A 26,338-nucleotide genomic window follows, 5' to 3' on the forward strand; every position below is an offset into this window, starting at 1 on the left:
TTTACTCGGAAGCATTCAAAACATAGATTTACTAAACTTGTAAACTTCTTAGCACAAAAATAAAGTTTTAAGCTGACATTATTTTTCTGCAAGACTGGACTCATAACACTTACTTTCCAGGAAGTTTTGTTGGGGTGATGCAGCATCAGTGGAGTAATGTGTAGTAGAGAGAATGTGCTGCTACAAAATAAACAAGGTGTGCAAGGTGTGCATTGCTCAGGCTCCCTGGTAACTTTGAGGGCAACTCACCTGTCTTTCTGTGTAGTATATTCTTCTGTTATGCCAAAAAGCATCTTGGTCTATTCACCGCTTTATTTTCTAAGCGTACAGTGTTTATATTGGTACAGCTGTGGATCCCTTTGCTGGCAGTTGTGCTGTCTTGATGAAATATATATGATTTATGGTTAAATTGTTCCTTAGCAACTAAAACAGTTTTCCCTGAATAGACAAAGAGGAAAATCTAATAAAATCACTTTACAGCTCTGTGTGTGTGTGTGTGTGTGTGGTCTTAAGACACAACACTGCAGATCTTTGCATGAATCTTTAAATTCGGTTATTCTTGTGTAGATGACAGGTTTGCTCTTTCAAGGGTTTCTTTCACTTACGTGCTTAGCCAGAAGAGACTGGCTTAAAGATTCTTCTGTTGTATAAATGATTATAACTGTATGTGAGAATAAATATAGGAATGCTGTTAAAGTGGGTATAGGTCATATTGGGATATATATTGTGTCTGTGTATAAAACTAATTAAATGTTGGTTTGCATTCCCCCTTTATGGTGATTGTTACGGAGGCATCCCATCCTAGATTGGGAAAACTAGAAATGAAGATAGTAAAAAGAACTATTATTCTAATTCTTACAAAATTGTCAGCCTCTTTTTGCTAAGCTGTGGGTAACTGATGATTTTATCAAAATCAGTTTTTATCTCATATGCCTTTTTACTTTCTAACATGTCATGCAGCATTTATGAATTCTCTATTAGCTATTGCTTAAAGTGGTTACTGAGGGATGTGGAAAAATGTGAAATAATTAAAAATAAATAAAATTAAACATACCGTTATTGTGCAGAGAACTAAGTTTATTGGCAGATGCTAAAAATATGACTCTTAAATATTTTTATAATGACTAATTATAATTACTGATTATGACTAACGACTAATGACTAATAAGAGTAGAAATGAGATTACTCAAAAGCTTACTGCACAAACCCGAAGAATTTCAAACATAATAGCAAACAGAGGGTATATAGCCGCTGATTTTTTAAGGTCAAGAGATGATCTGACTTGGCTCTAAGTTATTGGTGATCGTTACTAAATTATTAAACTCCTATACTCTACACCCCCCTCCCCCCCTTTTTTTAGCCCTGTAGGGTTGTACATTTTTTCATATGACTTTGAGTGCAAGTTCCTTACCATTTGTTTTAACTTTTGCTGTTGCACATGGTGGATCTGTTAGTACCTTGCAAGCAAATGCTTTCCATTCTTGTCTAAAGTTTCCTTTAAATATAAATCTGAATTGCTTTGTATGGGTGAGTCTTACTTCCCTTGTCTCTTATGATTTGGCTTTTGTATTATGTTTCATATAATTAGTATGAAATATATGGAAAAATCTGTTCACTATGGGACCTTTTCAGGGTACTCATTTATCATTGTAAAAAAAGGCTGTGTCATAATTTGCTTATACTTCCATTCAAAAGAGATCAGGTCGAGAGAGCTCAGGAGGAGGGAAGCTGGCCAAAGGAATTGCAATTTGGAGCTGGTTTATTGAATTAATATTAGACCTTCCCCTCCAAACAGCCAGCTTCATGGTGGGTTTTAGCTCATTTAAAATAATCTAGAGTCTGAAATTCTGAGGTGGTGTTCTCCATGGGATGTTGTACTTCTTCCATCTAAACAAACCAGAGGCTGCAGTCTGTAAGACACTTAAATATTTTTTTACCATATAGTTATTTTTAAACACCTATTAACAGAAATCTGAATGTTTTCTCTGTCAAAATCAAATTATCCAACAAATTTTAAGTTTCAGACATCTGAATTTTTTTTCTTCTTTCACTTTTGTTAGTGTCAAATCAATAGTGCCTTGACCTCATTCCATACCGCTTTGGAACTTGCAACGGACCAAAGGGAGATTCAGCATGTCTGCTTATACGAAATAGGTAAGTTGGATATGTTTATACTATAAATAGCTCACTTTTAAATTTAGACTAGCAACTTCAATAAACAAACTGGATTATTTTTATTAGGATTTTAAAAAAGATTTTAGAATACTGACCTTTGTCTTGGATGGATTATGGTAATAATCCTGTCTTCATGTTTGGGCAAGTAGAATTCAACAGTTTTTCATAATTTTAAAATTTTCTGCAAATACAAGGTGATGCAAAATCAAAGAGTAGACTGGTAGAATAAAAGGTAAACTGTTCACCTACATCATATTATTTAAAATGAGAAATTAATCTGTTCAATCACCATTTCTGTGCCAAAATAATTGATCTAGTGAAGCTTCACAGTTTGCAGGGCCTATGTTTCATCCTTCCATTGATAGCAATATATGCTTTATGCTCTTAATTTGCATACAAGACTTTAGAGTGGAGAAGATCTGTTGATTCAAGCTTTAAATGTGTCTTGTTCAGGGATCTTGTCACAGTGGGGAAGAATAAGGGAGCAAGTAGTAACTTTGTAAGTTTCAGCATACTACAAAATACAGTGTTTAAATGAAAAAAACAGCAAAGAGCTTTTGGTGTCTGTATAGATTTGTTGTTGCTCTGAAGTGGATTAATTGTTTTGTATGGAATCTTATAATTCAACATTTCCCAGCAAATTTAAACCAGCCTTTAAATGTATGTCACTGATTTGTTTCGTTTTTAACTGTTCCAGTTATTGTATTGTATGACTAGCTCCAGCAGTCACAACAGACTGTGTATTTCAGTAATCTTGACACCAAATTTGAATTACTGTGCTTTCTCTGAAGTTAAATTAGTCTTGCATTTAGGTTGGTGCAGCATGATAGAGATGAATTTCAAAGATGCATTTGAATCCTTTGAAAGGCTTAAAAATGAATCCAGGTGGTCCCAGTGCTACTATGCGTACTTAACAGCAGGTGAGTATATTCAATGTGTTGGATAAATCAGTGACACAATAAGGTTTTGGGACTGTTTTGTTTGGGAAACTTATTAGTGCACATAGTACCTTCCACACTGTCTGCTGCTTATGCAGCCCTGTGGCAGACTCCCCCCCCCCCCCTTATGATTTTCAGTGTAGTGACAGGTCATACAACAATGTATTGCAAAGATTTAATAAATAAATCCTTAGAGTTTGGGTGGTATTAGTTCCTTCAGTGCAAATGAAAAAGAAGTACTGACTTGCTAATGATCAGAGAGTACCTGGCAGAGTTGGGATTTGCATGTTTGTCAAATCCCTAGTCTAGATCCTTTCTGGAAGTGACTGTGTGTTTTCCTCTGACCGTGTGGTACCTAATCTTCATTTTTCCTGTTTGATATCCCAGTAGTGTTAACACATTTTTGTTTCTGTGTTCTTGTAGTGTGTCAGGGAGCTACCGGTGATGTCAGTGGTGCTCAGAACGTGTTCAAGGAAGTTCAGAAGCTTTTCAAAAGAAAAAACAACCAGATTGAACAATTTTCAGTGAAAAAGGTTTGGTTTAGCATAGGCTGACTTGTTTCAGTACAGTAATTACACTTGGTAATTTTGTTGCATTCTTTACCAGTATTTACTTTTGAAGGATGTGTCTGTTTTCAGCTGTGTTGCTTCTGTAGAATTAGTGGGAAAGATTCAAGTGGAAAAACAATAGTATCATGTATTTTAAGGAACCTAGCAAAGGAAATGTGAATTAGCTATTCACTTTACAACTACAGTAATCACTAAAGATAAAGATACATGATAGTACACTGGGTGGCAAAACAGCTGTAGTTGCTTTTGGTAGTTTACCTTCTAGCTTTGCCTTTCTTACTCCTTCTTGCTTGTCTTGTTTGTCAAAGCCTTAGTTCTTTTTGAAAGCTAGGAGTTGTCTGGGAAGTATTTCCTAATTGGTGATTTTGCAGATGTGGCAGTTTCAGCATCCAGTCAGTGTGTACTTGGGATTGTGAAATACAGTAAAAGAAATCAGGCTGCACACAAGGAAGGTTTAATTTTGACCAATATGTAAGCCCTTAAATTAATTGAAAGGCTTTGCTTATTAGTCTTAAAGTTTTTAAGCTAAGGTGCCACTGACTTTATTTTTATAAAATTGTTGGATGCTTTAATGAAACAGTTAGAATTACTGTTCGTGATGTATTGTTTGTGAGTATTATGTTCCCTGCAAAAGGACAGAAGACAGATCTCCCTTCCCTCTTTCTCCCCACTTTGCAGGCAGATAGATTTAGAAAACAAATGCCGACCAAAGAGCTCTGTGTCCTGGCGTCCATTGAAGTATTGTACTTATGGAAAGCCCTTCCAAACTGTTCTCTCTCGAACTTACAGCACATGAGCCAAGGTATAATATGGTTCCTTGATTTATTTATGTACTTTTTTAAATGAGGTGTGTAATTTTCTTCTGTTGTGTGGAGTAGCTGATTGTTGTAGCATGAAAATTTAAACCTGTGTGCATGTGTCATAGCAAAACAGTTTGAGTAACAAAAGAATAATGACCCATTAAGATTCAGCGTAATGCTTCATTTTTACCATTTTTATAGGTTTTTGGGGGGAGCTTAACTGCCTGCTGCATGTAGTTGGTTTTTAATCAGTTGCGTTTTCCCGTTGTTTAAAATGAAACAATAGTGTGATAGTGATTGTTCAAAGTCACTAAGCAAAATTTAACTTCTGTAAACCTATGTACAAAGTAAGAAAATGAAACTACCAATTCATTTCTGCATATCAGTTTTCTTCTAAGAGGAAATATGTAGCTTGTGAAGTCATCTATGACATGATACGGATTATGTTTATCTTGACTGATGGGACCATCATAATGGTGAAAGGAGCATTTTATGGTTGCTTCTTTCTTAGTGTCCAGATGTCTTTGGATGTCTGGCACATGAAGCTTGTGGTAGCAGTATTTATCTTGAGGTTTTCAGTACTCTTTCCCCCATCCAGCTATCAGTCTTGTCTGCATTCTGAAAACAGTTTCAAGTTATTACCGGCTCATTTAGAAAATAAAACAAAAAATGTCTGCCACCAAGATACTTCCTTTTTTTTTTCGTAACTGTGAAATTTTTGGGATTGCACGTGATTTCTGTGTTAAGCTAGAAAACTACCAGTCTTTTAGTTGGGAGTCAGGACTAGTAGTGGGGTTTTGTTCTGTTTTTAATTTAAGAAAATTTGTCCATTTAAATTGCGCAATGGCAGTGGGTTACATTCAGATGCCTAGTTTTCTAGTGCCAAAGATAATGGTGAAGGCTTTAAAATTAGATTAACTTACATAAAAATAAATTTCAGGATTTCTTTTTTCTGTCATTTGCCTTCAGAACAACCAGCTTTAGAGGTTGTAAAGAATATGTACCCCTCTCCTATACACTCAGAAGCAATGTAGATCTTCCTGGTATAAGATTCCAGCCAGTTGTTCACATATTAATGTGAAATCGCAGTATAGATAAAAATTCAGAGATAAGCTTCTTGTATGACACTGACAGATGTGTCTGCATCAGCGATCCGTGGTTGAAGATTTTCTGCACAATGAGTGCTTATTGCTGTGCCTTGTGTACCTCAAGAATGATGAGATGATAGGGGAATTTTTTTTTATTTTTTATTTGCTTCATCTTCTCTTGAACAATCGGAGTGTAATTCGCTGGGGTGAGTTTCCAGGCTTTTCCTCAGGGCTAGCAGTTACTTAAAAATAAAGGAATTAATTTGTATCCACATGTATCTCTGTGAGTAACATGCCAAGTAACTTGAGACTCGCTATAGGAGCAAAAGTTGATAGCCTTGTGTATCGTGTAATGCCCAAATACTCCATGCAGCCAACTCTTAGTTATTCATAGGTGGCTTATTTGGGTTGTGGGTTGACTGTGTTGTGAATGCAGAGCTAGTCAAGACCTGGGAGGGTTTATGAGATGAGGCAGAATGTGAAGTTAAAGGAGCTCTCCTGCTCCAGGCGTAGCAATTCAGCTCCTTCTGAAGGGATGAAAAGCCCTGCAGGCCTCCCTGTACCCCAGCCTTTCTGGAGGCGGCGGTGCGGGCTCCTCATGGAACTCACCTTGATTTAACAGACCTGACGCTAATAAGCTTGATCAAAATGGAGCCTGATTCATCTAGAGATGGTTACGTTCATCATGATTCAGTTTTTTCTGGAAACAGAGCACTACTCAGCTGAAGCACAGTCTGTCCCTGGATCGTGGACTGGCAAAGGTCTGGCAAATAAGCCTTATCCTCTCATCAGCACTGAGAAATGTGATGCCAAAATCCCCTAGTCTGGGTTTTTAAGTCCAGTACAGATCTTTGTGTGTCTGCCACTTGGCTTCAGTTCAGAACAAATCAGCTTTGTCTGAACTGCTTGCCCTGTGCTCCTTGTAAATTGGACTGTGTATTTTTCTCTCAATATCTGGGACAACCCAGTTTCCCATAACACCAGAAGGCCGTGACTGTTTCTGAAGTTGACCTTTAGTGGATGTTTTGAAGACCAATAGAGAAAATGGATTCTCCTCCTCTTATGAGAACACATCAACTGCCTTTGACTTCAGCCCATTCATTCCTGTTAGGAATTCCTCTCATGAGCGACAGACTGCTTGATGCGGTTCATACAAAATGGGTAGTAGTTAAAAGAAACCAAATTACTTTGATTTATATTAATGTTAGTAGCATCTCCTTTTTCTGGTTAAATTTAATCACCAGACTGAAAGTCACCATCGACCACAATTCTTGTCTAAGGAAGGATTTCAATCTGTCTTGTTTGTTTACTGGAATATTTTCGTTAAGCTTGTCAGGATGTTGATGATTCATCAGCTGTTGGTTTGAGGAATTTGCTTCTTGGTGCCATACACAAATGCTTAGGAAATTCTGAAGATGCTGTTCAGGTAAGTTGTTAAATGATAACTTACACCATTAATCCTATTTTATGAGCTATTCTGTTAAACAGTAAATATTGCTGAGTAGAGTGTCAAGCAAGCCATCAGTTGTCAGTGCTGTTGATCATATTGTGAATTCCAACAGAATATGTCAGGTTCTTTTCAAATCTGTTTAGCATGTTTTCATTATATTCTATGTTGTAAATGTAATTGGCTGTGTTGAATGAACATGTTAGATGAAGGGGCTCGTATGAGCAAGACTTAAGGGGAAGCTGTGAAGAAGAATGGAAAAGTTCTTGTCTCTGCTGGATTTACCTTGTCCAACAAAGAAAATTCAACTTCAAAACAAACAAACAGAAATGCCCCACAAACAAAAACAAACTTGGAGATTGACCTTTTGGAAGTGTGGGTTTACTGCTTCTCCTCCAGGTCTATTAGACACTGAGAGGTTTGATTATTAGCACACTCTGAAGAATAATCTTGCCACTGCTCCAGGCTTTTATCTGTAGGCACAACCTTTTCTATTTTGGGGAGAAAAAAAAAAATGCAGTTCACATAAGCAACAAGGGAGCTGATGCTGGCTTTAAATATTTTTTCCTTTCCCCCCGCCCCCCACCCCCTGCTTCTCTCAAGCGGCGTATCTTAAATAATCTGGGTACTTAATCTCTAATGTTGAAGTTCCTTGTTAGATCTAGTATTTCTCCAATGTGAGGTTGGAAAACACTTGAAACAGTCAATATATTACTTGGTAAAAATCCAAACGAATAGTTTTGCCTTGATACATTAGTGTCAGTGAAAAACTCTGGATCCTTGCTTAAAGAATCTCTACCACTGGAATTTTTTAATGTAGTCTCAATTTAGCTTTGTGCTAGTTTCTAGTGCTTAAAATTGAACGGTACTTCTGGATTTTTTCTAAGTAACAGTCAATTTTAATGTATTACTGCAATCTTCTTTTTCTTTCTTTAATTTTTATAGTTCTTTCAGCGAGCTGCTAAAGATGAACTGTGCCGTCAAAACAACTTCTACGTCCAGCCATATGCTTGCTATGAACTTGGCTGTCTTCTGTTAGACAATCCAGAGGTAATAGCGTAAACTATTTTTAAACTTCAGGGTGAGGAGTCAACATATCACTATACAAACAATGAAACCAAGTTTATAGGTAATAGTGTATGTTATGTTTTGAAAATCTGTTTTATACCTACCATAAAGAAACTTACTACTTCGTTTTTTTGTGAACCAAGAAATGCTTTTTGGGTAACATCATCTTAATTTTTCAATAGCAAGAGCTATAAGGACATTCTGAGGAGCTTAGTTATCTGTTGGTAACGCTGCAATGACTTGCTTTGTTGTTACTGGGTTTTATTTTTACATAAAAAACAGCCTGAGGCTCTCTGGGGTTCTTCAGGGCAGCTGTTACCTTCCTCACTATTAGTGGTGTCTTTCTCTAGCAGTAAAATGAACATGTCTGCAAACCTACAGCAAGCAGTAAAGCAAGAAGTCTAGCACCACATTGTTTTCGTTATTATGTAGTACTTTACCCCAGAAAAGAACGACAAAGACTTCAATTTTCGTGTCTCTGATCACGCTGTGATGCCCTTTTTTTTTTTTATGTACCTTACGAGAAACTATATATAAAAATACTGGGATATGGAAATACTCTGTCACCCCTCAAGGTGCAAAGACCTCTCTCCCCCTTCACTTCCCTCAGTGTTGCTGCTGCTGGTGGCAGCAGAGGCCTAGCAAGAATGTCTTGGGTAGGCAGGGATTTGTTGTCTGCAGGTGGTGAGTGCCTAGGATCCTTTTCTTATGTATTTAATTTCCTGTTAGGGGCTGTTAAGAGATTACCTGTAGTTATACTCTCCAAATAGAATTTGATGACTTCCTAAAATAGCTACATGTTTTGGGGATCAAACTTATATTTGGAACAATATGGTATTTGTCAACAGTCTTTTTACTCTGGCATTATTTATCCTCACTCTTAGGACAGATATCTTCCTAATCTCGCACATCAGTGCATCTTGGAAACCTGGCTGGACTGCGGGCAGGCATACCATTGTACTATTTCATTGCAGGGGATGTATAAGTGAAGTGATTTCAGTCATTTAAATTCCATTGAAGCTGTATGTGTTGGCATTTTGGCTTTCACCCTGAGCAGTGAGTGGTTTTTGCTCAGGATGAAGAGGAAAATAATCCACCTGGCTTTCAGACTGTCCAAATGGCTTGGTTAATGATACATTTGATCATTCAGGTCCTTGCACATACCCTGCCTCCTAGGGAGCCCAGGGGATTGGAAACTGGGGCAACTCCTGCACCACTCTTATTTGAGGAGGGAAACAGCACCATGTAACACCGCTGCTTGGAGTTTGTGCTGCTTTATATAGTACTTCCTAAATTTGAACCCCCACATCATTGTATGTAGTGTATAAAGTAGGTGGGCTGATAGTATCTCACATTCTTAAGATTCTGTTTTCAGTTGGTTTTAGTCTTGTCAGGTTTAACCATCTAAGCTGAACCTTCCCCTTAAAGAGGGAAGGAATGGAAAATCTTTCAATATGTTGTTATTATGACAAAAGACAAAACTAGAGAAAATGCTTTTAAAAATAATAGCTCTTTTTTTGAAAGCCCTGCTGCCCTACGATTTGGAACAGGGCCTTGAAGCCTAGTAGGGAGGCTGAGTCCAGTAATGTTCCTGCTGCCTTTTTCCCATTTTCATATTTAAATTTGATCATGTCAAGCATCTCTTAAAAACAAACAAACAAACAAACAAACAAAAAAAAACCCACCACACCAAAAAAAAAAAAACTGTAGTGGGCAGTGAAGTTATCTGAAGATTTTGAGAATGTGGGAGCCTTCCTTCCTTCCTTCCTCCCTGCTTTGTGTAGCATGTGCGTACAGTTACCAAACGTGCTTCGTGTTGGGTGCTTCAGGACTGAACAAGCCTCAGCTTGTAGCTGTGCTGAGAAGCTGTGGTAGCGCTCAGTATGTGAAGGACATGCAGGAAACTCCCTCTCATGGCACTCAGACAATGAGGAGGTAAATGCTGCTTGACTTGAAGAAAGTGGGATGGAGTGGGAAAAGCAAGAGCTAGAATTAGAGGCAAGTGATGCTGTTTATAGAAAACTGCATTTACTATCTGAGGTGTCATGTGAGAGCTCTATAATGATTAAGAAAGAGAAGGGGATAGGATTTTATAAATCGCATTTACCTGAGAGGCTGAGCGTATTAAAGACCTGAGCAACAGCTAGACATATGAATATGCATGTTAGTATAAGAAGCATGCTGTTACTAAATTTACTTTACTATAAAATTACTCAAAATTACATGTCTGATTTATTACATCATCTGAATCATCTTTGTTATTTTAAACTTAGTGCTAATCAGGTTCTTTTAAGATTTTACTGTGGTTAATAACAGAATAGTAGGGGTTGGAAGGGACCTCTGGAGATCATCTTGTCCAACCCCCCTGCTTGAGCAGGGACACCCAGAGCAAGGGGCACAGGAACGCGTCCAGGCAGGTTTTGAATGTCTCCAATTGTTACATCAAGAAGTTTACTGAATTTTTTTTTAGATGCTGAATGTAATTTAACCAATATAAATACATATGTTCATATTCTGTATGTTTGTATAAGAAAAATTTTCTGTCTACTTATCGGTCAATTGATTATTTCTAAGGTTTAAAATAAAAATGTACTATATGATAGGAAATAAAACATGAGCTTTTCAGTAGTAAATATTGATCTGCAAATGTGTATACTTTTCCTTAAGAGTTTGAAATTAAGATTTCTGAAACAACTTCTAATACTTAAAATACAGCAACTTGTTCTGTAAATAAATGGCTTAAACTTTAGTTAAGAAAGAAAAATTATTCAATTGATCAATTAGTCATTTATCTGTAGCCTCATTTGTTTCCCTGCACATTGTTGTAGCTCACTATCATCATTAGCAGCTTGCATTTAAAGCTGTAATTTCTCCTTTTCTGTAGAAGACTAGAAATACCATAATACTGCATTTCTTGGATGCCTCATTTGTATCTCTAGTTTCCTAATTTGAGAGGATTTTGTCTGCTTCGGTACCTTGTTTTCAAGATAGAGATGCTGTTCTGGCCTGACATATACCTCAGCTATTTCCTGTAACATTTGCCATGTATTTCTAATGCAATGTTTGTCTTTTTGTAGACTGTGCCAAGAGGCAAAACCTTACTTCTCCAAGCCAAGGTAAAAACTAAGACGCTTTCAAATTTATGTTCCTGAGATGAGGGCATTGGAGAGGTTGTGGTTTGGGGGGTTTGGGGCGGGGTGGGGATGTGAAGTGTCAGTGTTTCTTGCCTATAATCTACCATGTTATCGTGTATACATTAATGTATATGGTACACATTTATGTAATGTAGGTATGTATTTCTAGGTCAGCCATAGCACGGAGCCCACATTAGTGACCCCTCTTGGAGTGTTACAATGTTGCCAAGTTTTTCAGCTAAGATTTGGCTATAGAAATCTTGAAAATGACAACTCTCTACTTCTTATCTGTTCTAACTGGTTCCTGCCTGGGGCGTGTGGGGATGTTCTAAAGCTTTTGGACTCACGGAAATTCCTAGGTGCTATTCCAGCTACATGAGATCCAAAGAGTATGCTGGGAATGGAAGCTTTCTGCTCTCCACCAGCTTGGAATTTCTGTAATAGTTCTGTTACTTTGGGTAATCCGGGGGTATTGCAACATGCAATCTCCAGTTGACCTCTTCAGTCTGTTTTGTAACATTTCTTAAGCGTTAGTAGTAAAATTATCTTCCTATCATGAAGTGAAGGAGGCTAATAGGTATATAACTTTGTTTTGTTTGCTCCCCCCAGGAGGAATTTACTGGCTATGACTTTGAGAACAGATTGCACGTCCGCATACACGCAGCCTTAGCCTCTCTAAAGGAAGTAGTTCCACAGTGACGGACAGGAAGTCGTGTTATCCTTTCCCACAGTTTCTGCACTTTAAGATGAAGCAGGAGAAAAAGCTGTTGGGAAAACCAGCTTTTCTTCTGAAAACCGCTTGTGCCAGAGATACTTTCCTAGTATGGTCAGAGTTGGTATGGCTTAGTAAAACATTAGAATTTTAACTAAAAGTAAATCAACAAGGAAGGAGGTTAAGTGACCTTGTGTTTTTAACTCTTCAGTTTTTATTTTGTTTAAATCAGGCTGAACACAATTGCTTGTAACTCTGTGGGTGAGCCTAAGTAAGCACACATAATTTACTTCAACAATATTGCCAGGTGCAATTTTTACCTTCTAAAATAGGTCTAGATCTAAAATATGCCAAGGAGAGCACTTCTGTGTTGATTAGAATAATACAATAAAAATATTTGGTGTAAATGTTCAAGTTGGGAATGGTCAGAACACTTTTATTTTTCTTCAAGTATTAGCCAATACACAGGAGGAGGAAAACTGTTCAGCCACAAAAAGCAGATCTTACTAAATTTTAGTGGCTTATGTCAGTGACTTCATGGTGACTAACGTGTGAATTTTAAACCTCACACCCCTTCCACTCTTCATTCCTTCCCTCCCAGCCCAGCTCGTACTTGTGATATAAATTATGTCAATATTTAGGATCTCCGCTCCTGGTGCGTTCCAGCCAAATACTTACTTTGTTTGACATGCAATTAGAATGTGGGCAGTTCTTATTTCTGCTCTTAATATTCTAAATATTATGTTAAAATACAGAGGCCAGAAACAGTAATTCTACATATTTGTTATTCAAGCTGCTGAATCTTTTATAGCAGTGACCTTTAAAGGTATTAAAAAAAAAAAAAAAACAAACAACCCAACCAACCAAAACACAAACCCAAAGATCTACTTTGGTAGTTACACCAATACTACAATATCCTAAGTCTCTATATGGTGTTCCAAACCTGTGGTGTTCAGATATTGAAATACCTCAGAGAGCTTAAAACTTTTATCATGACCATATAATATTTAATATTTGATCATCTACATGCTCATCCGTAGTGTTTTTTACTTTCGTCTGTATCTCCTTATGTTTTATATTCACTTAATATCATATTTGAGCGAGGTAAATATTTTTTTTAAAGAAGCTTATGAGTGGAAATCTGACCAGAAAGTTAGTTGAATTATGTTAATTTGCAAAGCCAAGAAAACTGGATATCCTTGGAAACAGTTATCCAAAAGCCTTATCTTTACTTTAGTCAGACTGCCTTAAACAGTTCCTTAGGTTAAACTCTTTTTTTTTCTTCTTCTTCTTTTTCCCTTACCTTTTCGTAGAATATGTTGCCAAAGTTTTAGACCTTGCCCACACCTAACCTTCATTGATTTGCTTTTGAGGTTGCATCTAAAGCAAGACTGATATGGAGGAGAAAAGTAATATCCTATTTGGTAGGCCAAATGAAATGGTTGAGACACTTTTATTTCTCTCTAGAAATACACGGTTCCTGCTATGAAAGGCATTCCTAGAGCAGTTAAACTCTTCTGTTGCAGTTCCTGAAGGAGAGGAGAGACTCTTAACTCTCTAAAAAAAGCAGTTTTATTTTTCTATAATCTAGGTGTGTTACAGACAGTACACTTTTTTTAATTCAACTTTGACAGTGATATTGAGATATTGACAGTGATATTGAGTCACAAATGAGTGTTCAACCTTATTTGGTCAATCCAAATAAGTATTGACTAGAAAACAATATATTGTGTGTATATAGTGACTACTTGGAATTCAAATAATGATTTTAAAAATGGGCTTTAACGTACTTGAAATCTTATTTTGTCCTATCTGACTTTTAATGTTTTGCAATGAGACAGACACTCCATTCTGGGTGAATAGCTAGAAACAGCACAGTAACTGACAAAATTACTTTTTAAATACACCGCTTAAATATAATGTGAGACTAGGCTGTTCAGGACACAAAGCACCTGCATGCAATTTGTGTTGGGATATCTAGGGTCTGCATACATGGAGGTAGCTAGCAAAACTGTACTAAATTTACTGAAAGGCCTGTTGTTCTCACCAGGCCAGGAGTGGGTATGGAAAGACACTATATTCATATAACAGTTTAACTCTGTGCAAATTGCAGCTTTTCTGTGGATTTAGCAAATCGTCACTGAAATAGAACTCTCTGTTTCTATATTGATTATTTTTTTCCTCCCCTCGTAGGAGAATCTCCTACATTGTAAATGTCAAAATTATTTTTTATGTTAGACTGTGCCTGTGATGAGAGAAATTTCAACTGTATTTTGTGTAAACTGATAAGTTTTTATACTTTGGAACTCGGAGGCATGGTCTAATAGCAATAATGGAATATGCATCTTGCTAGTTAATATGTTAAGATTATCTTTACTGGGTCAGGTATTTTTGTTGATGTTGATGCAGTTTTTATCTCAATATGACTCATTTCAAATAAATAACTAGAGTTTTTAGAGGTCACAAAGTGGCATATTTATTGTGATGTACTGTAAATGTTGTTAATTTACAGAACTTGCACTTTTATATTTCTGATTAAATTAAAAGAAATGTGGTCATGAATTTTGTTCCCTTGCTCCTCGAATATATCTTTTAATTGGTGGCCTCCTGAACAAGATCGTATGAAGTATTGGAAAACTTCTGGGATGTCAAGTGACTCTGTAACAGTTTTCTAGTCAGCAGTTACCTCAGCCTTTGTTCTTCCAGTATAATTATAGTCTCCTGGTTTAGAAAGTGAGTTACATGTGTCATGGTGAGATCAACCATAGAGTGAACGAGGTTTAAGATGCGTGTTTTTTAAGACATCAAATTTACTTGTTCTTCATTAAAGAAAAAGAACCACACGCAATTGTATTTGTTGTATTCCTCCGTCTTGGAAAAATGCTTCTAATTTACTCTAAAGCAAGCACTTTAATTTCTTCTCTCTCTGACTTCGAATGCTTGTTTCTTATTCTAGTCATGCTTTATTCTTAAATAAAATTCCCCAAATGTTGTATCGAATTGCTTTTTCAATTTACAACAATCTGATTGTCTTTCTAGCAATTGCTTGTACTTGTGTTTAAAAATTGCTCTGTAACTGAAGCGTGAACAGGGGCAAGTGTGAGGCTGGTGTAGGGCTACGCGTGGCGGTGCGTGGCTGCTAACTGAACCTGTCAGGGGAGTGACAGCAGGGTAGCCTGTAAATGACACTCCAATTCCCTTTCCAGTTGTCATTACAAAATACTGACAGCAGCAGCAATCGCTTTCATGAAAAATGGTGCAATATTAAGCAAGTATTATTAAAGCTAATGTTTGGATGTAAATTTATGCTCAGCTGTCTTTTAAGGCGATTGGGCATCCAGTGGCATCTGACCAGGGCGCCTGTCCTTGGCTCTGCGGGCAGCCTAGAGCACGCATGGTAGACTCCACTGGACTTTAAGACATACAGGTGTATTGCCTCTGATCCTTCATCCTGAAGGAACTGGAGGACGGATTATTTTATATAAATTAGGAGTTCAGAAAAAAAAGGCAGGATGGGGATTTGTTCCTCTGCTAATTACAGTTTGAGTAGGTGCTTATACAATAGTGTCTTGCATCCTAATGTTTTGAGGTGAGCTATGAAAGACTACTTCAAAAACTACTTTTGTCTGGAAAAGTTGACTTACAGAAGATGGAAACATACAGGTAAGTTCCAGTTCTGGTTCATTTTCACCTAAGAACAATTACAATACGGTATACTATACAGAGGTCCAGAAAGCATGGGCACCTGGTGTTTTTACACTTAATTATCTGCATCTACGTACAATAGTCCAGCAAATTCTTGTATGAAATTAGCTGTTGTACAAGATGAACTGGAAAAAAGATCGGGTTATTTTAGAAAAGGCTTAACTTTGTCAGTGTTGCAAATCTGTATTCTCCCTGAACTTTGAAACTTGGTTAATTGGTTGGTTGCAAAATTGTGCCATTGTCAGTAGATGGCAAACAGTGATGATTTCCCCACCCCCAACAGGTGTGTGCTCAGGGTTGTTTCCCTTGATTGAATTACACTTAAATACCGTACTGTTTGGTCCCCTCCGCCCTTACCTTCAGTGGGCCAGCTGCTCTTAGGCTGACAGGCTCTTCAGCTGGGGCTAAAGGGCAACATGTTTCAGTAGAGTAGCTGGTACACTTTTTGTGTGATGGATTTACTTTAGATGGTTTTCAAAAATGGCATTCAAGTTCCAGCGCAGTGAAGTAGTTTCCAGACATGTTTTTTTTCCTGTGTGCTCTTAAGTTTCAGACAGATATGCTTTTGTGTTAGTGGCTGAAGCCTTTTTAAATATTTAAGGAGGCTTATGCCTCTGTTTGGTTACCTCTGATAATAAATTTTCATGTGGTTTATGGCGTCTGTACTTGAACACCTTTGAAGCTTTTGCAGTGCCGAGCTTTGCAGAGCTAGAACTTTTGAAAGTTTTCAAAAGACACTTCTGATCTGTATTCACTGAGGATGGTTTCAAAGTAACCGTGTGCCTGCCTTTGCACACAGGCGTGTTTAATGCTTTTATGAAGTCCTGTTGCTTCCATGTTCTCCATACAGAAATCTAGACGTCAGGTTACAGCCCTGACTTCAGAAATGACACATTTTCTAGTCCTCGTATATGTATTCTTGAAGTATGTCTTATTCTTTCAATAGGAAGGCTTTTGTTGCTAATCTCATAAGTCATAGCTTACGCATATTTACCTTTTTTTAATAGCGTGGTCTCTATTGTCATTCTCCAGGACTGATGAGCTACTGGGAGAAGTTTTCTTAATGAGAAATTACTTTCTAAGGATTCTTTTATGGAAGAAGCATTTTGTGGTGAGTTTACCATTAACATACTTGCCAGTAAACTAACTTGAAAATCATATAAGATTCTGTTAATTTTAAATGAACTATTGTGAATATAATGTCACTTATCTTAATAAAGGAAGCTAATGTAAATAGTCTAAGCACTTTAGCAGCAATGATGCTTGTGTCTTAAATCTTCAGCACTGCTGGGATTCCGCTCAGGTTTTTGTAGATGGAAACATCCAGGAATGCAAGCGCAGGTAGGTAGATGGTGGTTTTCTAAGTTTGTTGAAGACTGATCTGTAGTGTTGCTGGAGGATAAGTTTTTATCCCACAACAGACTCCTTACCATGGCTTTCCCCATGATCTTCCTGCATTCGTGATCCTCAGAAGCCTAGTTAGTGGTGATATGGCACTGTACGATTACTTTTTTTTGTGCTTATTTTATTGGAATAGAAAACGATCTTGTGCGTATCCACTGAAAATGCCTACTGGAAAGCAAACGTTGTCCCTGGGGTTGTTGAGGTTTGTTTCAAGTTTTGCCGTTGCAGTCGTAAGGTTCTGCAGTATGAACGGAGCCGTATTAAGGCATAATCTGGTTCCTTTTGGATATAGCTGCCGTGGCTGAAGTGGTTGCAGTCCCCAGCTGTTCGCTTGAGCTCCTGCCGGAGGTCACCACAGAACATCTCGGGTGCTATATCTTGCGGTCTGTTACATCAGTTTAAATCTGTTGAAATTCAAGATTTAAATCTGTTAAATCTTGAAAGGCCAGGCTGAACCTTGGGGTGGGTCTGTGCACCCACCCGCTCGCTGTACTTTGGCTGGCAGAGGGGTGGGAGGGATGCGCTGCAGCCTTTCTGCTTTCTGCAGGTTGCAGCATTGGATGTGAAGTCATTGAAACCTGAGGCTGAGCACGAAGATACACTCTTAGTGTGCAGGGAAGAAATGTGTCTGGTTCAGCTGCCTGTTGTTGGTAAGGAAAAATGATGTTTTGGCAAAGGCAAAAGAGTCCCTCAGAGGGGCTCTGTCTGCGCCGTGGGTTCCACTGGTTACGTGCCTGAAGGCAAGTCAGCAGCAGAAAGCAGGAATGGGTTTCACAGTAGCATGGGGATGGACAAAAGGCAGCGTCTCACAGGATGTGAGCGCTGTGGGCGCTCACTTTCCCCGCGCCACGTGGTGGGCAGCGCCTGTAGGTGCTCGGCCTCACCCTTGCAGCCCTGATGCCGCTTTTCCTGAGCAGCGGCAACCATGACACTGTACTTTGGTGTTAAAATATATTATTAAAAGGGCTGTAGAGTTGTGCTCAGAGTTGTGTCCATCAAATGCAACGGTTCTTGTGTGACAATGAGAATCAAGGTGTGTTGCAGGAGAAAAGTCCTCAGTGATGAGCTGCAGTGTCACCCGGGTGTGGAGTGCTCTGGCTGTATGGCTGTAAATTTTAATCGTGTATTTTGTCTCCCACTCTTTCTTTTTTTTTTTTTTTTTTTAACCTTTTTGACCAACAAGCAGTAATGCCGCAGAGCTGGCGTGCAGCCGCTGACAGCTTCAAACCTCAGCACTGCTGTGCTGCACTGATGATGCACGGGCACTGTGACATCACACCCTCCCAAATGGGTGTGGTGGCCATCGTCCGGGGGCACTGGTGAGAGGCTGGGACCAGGAGAGAGCAAGTGCTGGAGGGGATGAAGGAGGAGGCGGAGGGTGGAAGAAGTGTCCTGTAAACTCTTTGCTTGAACACGAACAGCTTTTGTGGCTCATAGCGGGGTGTTTTGGTGGGTTTTAGCTTTAAAAGGAGTTCGTGGCCTGGGTTTGAATTCACATCGTTGTTTCCTAGTTGGCCGCTGACTGTACCTTCTGCCTAAAGGTGGGGAGGGGGAGTAAAGGATTTGGTCACTGCAAATGGCAAATACCCCCTTTAACTTAAAGGATTGTTTGGGAAGGGGTGGAGGAGGAGGGCTATTGATGGCGTGGCAAGGGATGAGCAGCTGCGATCCTGCTGCTGCTGTTACACACTTCACACTGGGGTGGGGTGGATGCTCAGCTGAGAGGTTCTGTTTGTACAGATGAGAAACCATAAGGTGACTTGAGCAGGTGAAGATGCAGTCTTCAAAGATCAGGCTGGTTGTTCCACATGGCCTCAAGACCCTGCTTGAGGGGGTGACCCGGGCTGTCATGGAAAACAACCCAGATGACATTGCGGAGTTTTTCGCCCTCTATTTCCAAGAGCTTGTCGCTTTCCGAAAAGGTTTGTTCCTACCAGTGCTTCATCTGAAGAGCTGAGCTCTTTGAGTGTGGTGTCCTACTCCAGCTTAATTTCTGCTTCTGTTTTCAGGGAATCCTGATCTGGATATAATAGAACTCGTGGAAAAGTTTGAGTCTGTTAGCGGTAAGATAGTTTCTATTTGTTCTTTTAAACTATTTTGAGACCATGTTCCAAACCAAATGGATGCAGGTAGTTTTCACTTATGGGCTGCATCCTGTCTCTATCTAGTTATGTGAAAGAGGCATATAGGCTCTGACCTATTGAAGAGGCAAGCTGCCTTCAGAAAGCCCTTGCTTGAGTTTAATGTGGAAAGAATTAGTCCCCTGGGATCATGTACCTTCTCCTTTGAGTATGGATGAGAGCCTGGATGATTTTGGTCATTTTAACTTTAGGATATTGCAGTATGATTTATCGTTCCCTAAGAAGATAACGACTTTACACTTATCTACTTTTTGCAAATAAATATTATGTCTGTTTATAAAAAAGAGATTATTTAATTCTGTGGGATGCTAATTTCTTTGGGAAGTGCTGGGAGCTTTCATCTGCTCCCTGGGTTTGGCTGTAAGGCCTGGAATCCATAGAGCCACGTGAAAGCTGTGTGGGGAGCAGTGATATGGGTGTGTTGTCTAGCTCACAGCCTTTTTGTGTTTGCCCCACTGGTTTGAGTCTCCATCATCTGGTTACCATAAGTGTCGGCAGCTTCAAATATCCCTTTTTATTCAAAAAGGCCACCTAGGTTGCGTTCCAGGTAACCCTGGAACTAGCCAGCACTTGAGACAGCCTTGATCTACAGATTGAGCACTATATACCAAAGTAATTACAGCAATGAAGAGAAACCCCAGCTATGAACAGAAAGTGCTACTATCTTATTCCTAGCTTAGGGTCTTCTCTAAAAAAGCTAACTACTACTGATTTCAGCACTTGAAGCAGTTTTCTTCTTGTAAAAATGCTTGGTGGATATTGCAATGTGACTATCACCAAAGGCTAAATTTTGGTGCATTTGCAAATGTTGCATTAATGATGTCACACAGCAACTTTTGCATAATCACAGAACCATAGAATGGTTTGGGTTGGAAGGGGCCTTAAAGGTCATCTGGTCCAACCCTCCTGCCATCAGCGGGGACATCTTCCACTAGATCAGGTTGTTCATCCAACCTGGCCTTGAAGGCTTCCAGGGATGGGGCATCCACAGCTTCTCTGGGCACCCTGTTCCAGTGTCGCGCCACCCTCACTGTAAAAAAACAACAAAAAAATCCTGATAATTGATCTCAGTCTACCCTCTTACAGTTTAAGACTGTTCCCCCTTGTCCTGTCAATGCAGGCCTTGGTAAAAAGTCTCTTTCCCTCAAGTGTATAGTCCCTTCCCTCTACTGTTACCAACTGCACCGCTCGGCTTGGTGTCATCTGCAAACTTGCTGAGGGTACAATTGATCCCACTATGTCACTGATGAAGATATTAAATAGTATTTGTCCCAGTACAGACCCTTGAGGGACACCACTCATTGCTGGTTTCCACTTGGACATTGTTGACTGTAACTCTTTGAACACGGCCATCCAGCCAATTCCTTATCCATCAAATAGTCCAGCCATCAAACCCATCTCCCTCCAATTTAAGAGCCAGGAGTCCAGGTAGCTCCTTCCGTGTCCACCGATGCATTCACTCCATTGCAGAAGGCCACTAGATTAGTCAGGCATGATTTGGTGAAGACATGTTGGCTGTCTCTAATCGCCCTCCTGTCTTCCATATGTTTTGATGTACCTTCCGAGAGGATCTGTGCCATGATCTTACCAGGTATGGAGGTGAGGCTGACCGGTTGGTAGTTCCCAGCGTCCTACTTAATGCCTTTTTAAAAAAAAATGTGTGCAATATTCCCTTTTTTCCAGTCACTGGGAACTTTGCCTGACTGCCATGAGTCTTCAAATATGATGGAGAGAGTGGCTGCATAATGCAGAAGTTTTCAGTCTGAATGCCTGTCAGCGGTCTGCTTATGTGATTGTGAACTGACCCCTGCGTGGTCACCAAGCTCCAAAACGGGTCCCTCTCGCACCTTTTTCCTTATAGACCACTTAGTCCCCCTCTTTCTGTGTTGCCCAACCCCTACTGTGGTCACAACTCTGTTGTGAAAGGGGGTGATCAGAGAGGAATTCCTTAGCAAGGTCGAGCAATGTTTCCTCTGGAGTCTCCCACCCACGATGCCAGCGCGGGTTTTGGGACCCGTTGTGCACCAGTAGGTAGCTGGATAGTTTGTGTAGCTGCAAGGGGGCCTTTCTTCTCTGTGGCATTGCCCGAGGCTGACACTGGATTATACATGGGCCTGCGTTAGCTTGGGATGGCAGCCAGAAAGATGGTTTTCTTCAGAGTGGATTTAGCTCTGTCATCTTTTGAGCTGTATTTCTCATAATTTCTGATCTCATCCAGTCACGACTTCAGAAAACAGCTCAGCACTGAGCTGTGTGATGTATTAAAGACTCACCTTCTCTTCTGCTGCTGTGCTGGTTTTACATATTGGCCAACGGTTGTTAATCATGATAGACCCCAGACCTCTTGGTTTGTTGTTTTTTTCCCCCAGTGCTGACTGCTTTATTAACCATGTGATGGAACACTGTTTTGATTCCATGAGTTCCTCCCATGATAACTAATCTATAAGCCATTTTTCACTCTGTAGCTAAAATTAGCCCTGTTCTTCATTTGGATACCTGTCAGTTCAACTAATCAAGATTCTTGAGGAAGCTGAAATGTCACCATCTATGCATCTTAAATAACTTGTACAGATCGAAAGAGTTCTGAGGTGTTGCAAAGAGGAGCCGTGGTCTTCTAGCTGGCTTACCTGATGTCCTTAATGTAAATTTAATCTTTTAATCCATAAATGTATCAGTGTTTGTGGGCAGTAGATAAGAACGTAGCCATCACTGCAGGGTCATGAATGCAGTTAAGGCTTCCTAGATTTCAAAGTGGTACCACTGCTTTCTGAATTATTTTTTTTCCCCTTATTGGTAGGCAAGGAGCAACACACACACCCCCCACACCCCCCTCCGCCCGAATTATTCCATCTCTGCAACCCAGGAAGCCTCATAAATATGTTGTAGAGCATCTAATTGAGTTGATGCTGAAATCTTAATTTTATTTAAATGGAAACAGGTGCTCACGTATTGTCATTATGTGCTTTTTACCTTGCAGAAAATGGGAATGAGGGGCTAGAAGAGAAAACATCAGAGTACAGAGATACTTTCTTTTCTGGGGGGCCCAAGCAAAGGGACAAGTGTACCGACACAGAGGAAGACCAGCTACTTGAAGAACCTGATATTCAATATAGCTCCAAAGCAACTCAACACCCGTCAATTGCCAGTTCAATTGCAGAAAGCAAACTCTCCCTTGGATCTGATGGAGCTTCATCCCCTGAGGGACCTGAACTGGTGTACGTCCCTGCTGAGCCTGCACAGCTTGCTACCCATGTGCTAGGTAACAGTGACTCTCTTTATTCTGTGAGGGACATGGCAACCAGTGTGCAGACTCTTTATGAGGACTCTCAGACCTCAGAGAACGAACTTACACCAGTAGAAGTTGCTGCTGAAGATGCTTCTGCTGTCCCAGCAGCTGAGGCTTCTGTAGAGGCTCTTAGGTCACAACCAGGAGCGTGGAGTCAGTCCTCCGTAGCTGGAGAACTAGGCCCCTCAGACAGCCAGGCTGATACCTCAACAAATGATGTAGATCGAGTTTCCTCAGTTGCCTTGTGGGAAGAACCATCACCATCACCTGCTCCTAAAGATCCATTGCAGGCTGTGCCTTCCTGCAATGAAGCTGAGGTTACCTCAACCACTGAGGCTGTATGGCTGTGGTGGGATGATGAGCCCAGTATGGATGCAGAGCATCTGCCTTATGTAGAGCAGTTTCCACAGAAAATAACCATTCCCTTTGTAGACCAAACAGCTTATCTGTTAAAGATTGAGCAGCCATTAAATGCAGGCCAGGGCTCAAGTGCTACAACCTTAGGTCCATCTGCTGACGATTTAGTGTGCCATCCTGAGAGAACAGAATCTACAGCACAAGCGGAATCAGCTGAGCAAGTTTATGTCTGGTCAGGTAAGAAAGTTTGGGTCTTTGGCATCTTTGCATTCCAGCTTCCAGCTCTACAGCTTCATCAGTGGTCACTAAATGGAAAAGCACCTATGTCAGTGCAACAAAGGGTAGAGGAACTTCTAAAACTGCTGTACCACCACTGCCTGCTTGGCCCAGCACACATGTGATAGATCTCTGCGCCATCTGTTCCAAGAGATGTGGCTAGCTCTCTGCTCCTGTGGGGGAACAGGCACATAAAAGTGATGGGAAGGCGCCCCATTGGTGCCAAATGGTCTTGCTCAAAACAAGCCATATTTTCTGAAGCAGGTGTTAGAGACCTAAGATGTAATACATGTGCCCTGTGGCTGAAGTGAGGTGACCAGCTGGAGCCCTAGTTCTGATTCTCCTCCCCTGAAAGATCTTGTAGTCCAGCACTGACCTAGGAGGTTTTCCATTTAGAAGAAAAATGGTGGTGGCTGCCTGTGCTGTCTTGAGCTTGGTGAGTTTGTGCAGCTGGTAAGCCCTGGTCATCAGTTCCACAAACAGCAAGAGAGAGTGGGTGCTCATCGTTCCTGGTGAGGCCCTCACCAGCATCTCTCCCCTGTGGTGACATGTGCCCAGCTCCTCCCTTGCCCAGCTGGACAAACTCTCTGGGTAGACTCCCCTGCCTCCAGCCTCCCTGGTCCTGCAGAATCTGTCCGAGCCCTGCCCCAGGAGTAGTGGTGCAGCTGTGAGGTCTCAGCAGAGCATTTTGTAGAAGAGAGCTGAGCTTAGGCAGATTTGTTAAATTACTATTGGCTCTTCAAAAAAAAAAAACAAACCCGAAAAACTCACAACACAAAAAACCCCCAGACTTTTAGGGGAGTTTGACAATCTGCAGTTTCAGAAATACCAGACAAATTCTTACCCGGAAAAGCCCCTGCTCTGACCATGAACAGTTTTATTTTTTCTAGGCTGCAGGTGTTTGTCAGCCACATACCGAGCAATGTTTGCTATCCCAGCTCTCTTCTCTAACATGCTTGCTTTCAGCAAGTGAAGGTATGTTTGTTTTAGACATAAGGATTTACAAAATGACTGAAATTCACTGCTTCTGATACCAGCACTCTTACTTTTATCTTTGTAGCCATGGCATCAAGTGAAGCAGGACAGCCACCACCCCATCCTAATGTGTGGACCCTCTATTGTCTAGCTGACTTGAAACAAGGTCAAAAATCACCACCATCCCTTTCTCCGGCTGGAGCTTGTGTTCGTTATTCACAGGCACCCCTCAGTCTTTTCAGAGGGGAAGATCAGCAATATGGTCAGCTGTCACAAGTATCTGCTCCAATTTATGTGCTACAAGAAGAAAGCAAGAGGAGAGATGCTCCACCTTTCATTTTAGTGGGCTCTAGTGTTCAGAACATACAGGACTGGAAACCTATTCCTAGCTATGCTGTCTTTGCACGGCGAGGTGCAGGTGCTAGGAGGAGATTCACTACAGTCCCAGTCCCGGTCGCTAGGCCAGCTGATGAGAAAACAGACACGGCAAGCCCCAATTCTAATTCTGTGGAGGAAACTGTGGCGAAGCCGCGCACACCCTGTGTTTTCTCAGTTGTCATCCCTCTGGATGATGTGATGTCTGCAAGGAAAGGCTTGCCAGCTGCTGATAAGCACACAGGTATAACTGCTCTTGCAGAAAGCCTACAGTACTGCAGGATAGGTTACCATTACATGGGCAGGGTCATGAAGTAAGCGTGCTTCGTGCAGGGGGAGATGCTGGTATTTGGATTTTACTACTAAAAACTTAATTTAACCCTTTTCAAAATAAAATAAGGATTAAAAGGAGTGGTTAAACTACCTTTCAGATAGGAAGCCTTCCCCTGCTTGTTACACTTTGTATGAGTCTTGTTCTGGTTTTAGCCTGAAGCAACCAAGTTTTTAATCTCACATTCATACGTGTCTAGAACCCTTAAAGTTCAGGCTGGAGGCACAGTGTAATAATCAGTGTGGCACAATAACCTTAACTGAAGCGTGCACTTAGGTAGCAATTAATGTAGTTCTTGCTGCATGCTTTCTACTGAGTTCATGTTTTTTAAACAGGTTGAACAGAGATGCTGTTTGGACTTCAGGAAGAGAGCAGGAGCCATGGAGTTAACATTGTAATAAATAACTTAATGCAAGTGCTCCAAATAAAGCCAGTAATGAGAATGGTGTTCCCACGCATTTAATACTTTCCTAGCACAGCAGCACAAATGCTGAATGCTAACTTGGTGTGAATTATGACCACTAAGACACATCTGCTGCAGCTCTTTCACTGAAGAGTGGCCCAGCTTCTGTGCTGTGCTAACATGGTATATGCATATACCCCAGCGCTACAGAGTGATGACACAGAGCCAAGGTTAGTTCAGTGTAGGCTGTAGTGCTGGGGTTATACTCAGGGAAGGAACTGTACACAAATGTCAGGAGCAAGACGACAGTCATACTTGCAACTAGAAGGAGGAATTATCTCACACGTGGGCAATTCAAACTACAGGTTTAGGCAGGATGACAATTGAGGTTATGCCTCAAGGAGGGGGTTAAGAAAGAGTATCTTTATTTTGCTTTAGAGGTTTTAACTACTATAGCTATGGTCACTTAGATATGCCAGCCTCTTGCAGTATGACTAGGTCTAGAGAAAAAAGTTGTTCTTGTGAAACAGAAGTTGCTTAAAAAAAAAGACAAGTCAATGTTGTATAGAGGTTTCCCCCCTCTTGCACCTGGGTGGGCTGGCAGGAACTAAATGCCTTTTTTTCCTAGCACTAAGCATTCAGTGCTGCATGACCTGCTGAAGCACTGACCCAACAGCTAGACTGTTTCTACCTATCTCAGGCTCCCACTTGAATTTGCACAGCAATGAAGAGAGACTTCAAGAAATGGTGGCCAGAGTAGAGGCTTGAGTGCAGCGATGAGGCTGCCAAGAGACAGTGCAGGTATTCAATTTCTACATCTACAGCTCCCTGTGAAGGCCCAGTTCTCCCAGGAAAGGCTGCTAAAGAAACAGCTTTCCCCTATCTATGCAGATATGCCTCACCCAGGTAGGGATGCTAATTCTAGTAGCGCACAAAAAAAAACCCAGAAAGCCTCTCTCCTGCCTTATGTGCTGTTTCAGTAATCCACCCTCAGGGCTAGAGCTGCAGCCTCACTGCATATTGAAGGAGAAAGCTCCCAGTTCCCCAGCACCCCCACCCCTCATAAGCAGGCTGTGCCTGCTTAGGGGAAGAGAGGTCCTGGACACACATGGAGGCACACTCTGCAGCTTCATGGCAGCAGCTTCAAGTAGGCT

General features: G+C 40.5%; 2 protein-coding genes across 3 annotated transcripts in view; both read left to right on the plus strand.

Annotated features, from left to right (window-relative positions):
- TTC39C (tetratricopeptide repeat domain 39C) overlaps nt 1-14,931 on the plus strand; it is a 39,348-nt gene extending 24,417 nt beyond the window's left edge. The window contains exons 7-14 of the mRNA XM_075084877.1: nt 2,061-2,154; nt 2,988-3,095; nt 3,537-3,646; nt 4,361-4,484; nt 6,899-6,996; nt 7,963-8,067; nt 11,163-11,201; nt 11,829-14,931. Of these exons, the coding sequence (XP_074940978.1) occupies nt 2,061-2,154; nt 2,988-3,095; nt 3,537-3,646; nt 4,361-4,484; nt 6,899-6,996; nt 7,963-8,067; nt 11,163-11,201; nt 11,829-11,918 (768 nt within the window). The 3' untranslated portion in view covers nt 11,919-14,931. The remainder of the gene's footprint in view (nt 1-2,060; nt 2,155-2,987; nt 3,096-3,536; nt 3,647-4,360; nt 4,485-6,898; nt 6,997-7,962; nt 8,068-11,162; nt 11,202-11,828) is intronic.
- A 2,670-nt stretch (nt 14,932-17,601) lies between these two features.
- Nucleotides 17,602-25,222, plus strand: CABYR (calcium binding tyrosine phosphorylation regulated). Of its 2 annotated transcripts, XM_075084879.1 has the most exons (6): nt 17,602-17,690; nt 18,781-18,962; nt 19,050-19,103; nt 22,159-23,061; nt 24,161-24,694; nt 25,117-25,222. In XM_075084879.1, the coding sequence occupies exons 2-6, from the start codon at nt 18,815-18,817 to the stop codon at nt 25,119-25,121; spliced, it is 1,644 nt and encodes a 547-aa protein (XP_074940980.1). In that variant the 5' UTR covers nt 17,602-17,690; nt 18,781-18,814; the 3' UTR covers nt 25,122-25,222. The 2 variants fall into 2 exon arrangements, with proteins under 2 accessions (XP_074940980.1, XP_074940979.1); XM_075084878.1 differs by lacking the exon at nt 25,117-25,222 and having other exon boundaries at nt 24,161-24,901.
- The last annotated feature ends 1,116 nt before the right edge of the window (nt 25,223-26,338 follow it).

The sequence above is a fragment of the Phalacrocorax aristotelis genome, chromosome 2 (assembly GCF_949628215.1).
Source record: "Phalacrocorax aristotelis chromosome 2, bGulAri2.1, whole genome shotgun sequence".
Taxonomy (NCBI): Eukaryota; Metazoa; Chordata; class Aves; order Suliformes; family Phalacrocoracidae; genus Phalacrocorax; species Phalacrocorax aristotelis.

Bases quoted from the DNA above. Each gene is read 5' to 3' on its own strand.
- CABYR (XM_075084878.1), top strand. From the start codon at position 18,815: ATGCAGTCTTCAAAGATCAGGCTGGTTGTTCCACATGGCCTCAAGACC. The intron at 19,104-22,158 runs GTAAGATAGTTT...TTTACCTTGCAG, and splicing joins AAAGTTTGAGTCTGTTAGCG to AAAATGGGAATGAGGGGCTA. The intron at 23,062-24,160 runs GTAAGAAAGTTT...TTATCTTTGTAG, and splicing joins GCAAGTTTATGTCTGGTCAG to CCATGGCATCAAGTGAAGCA.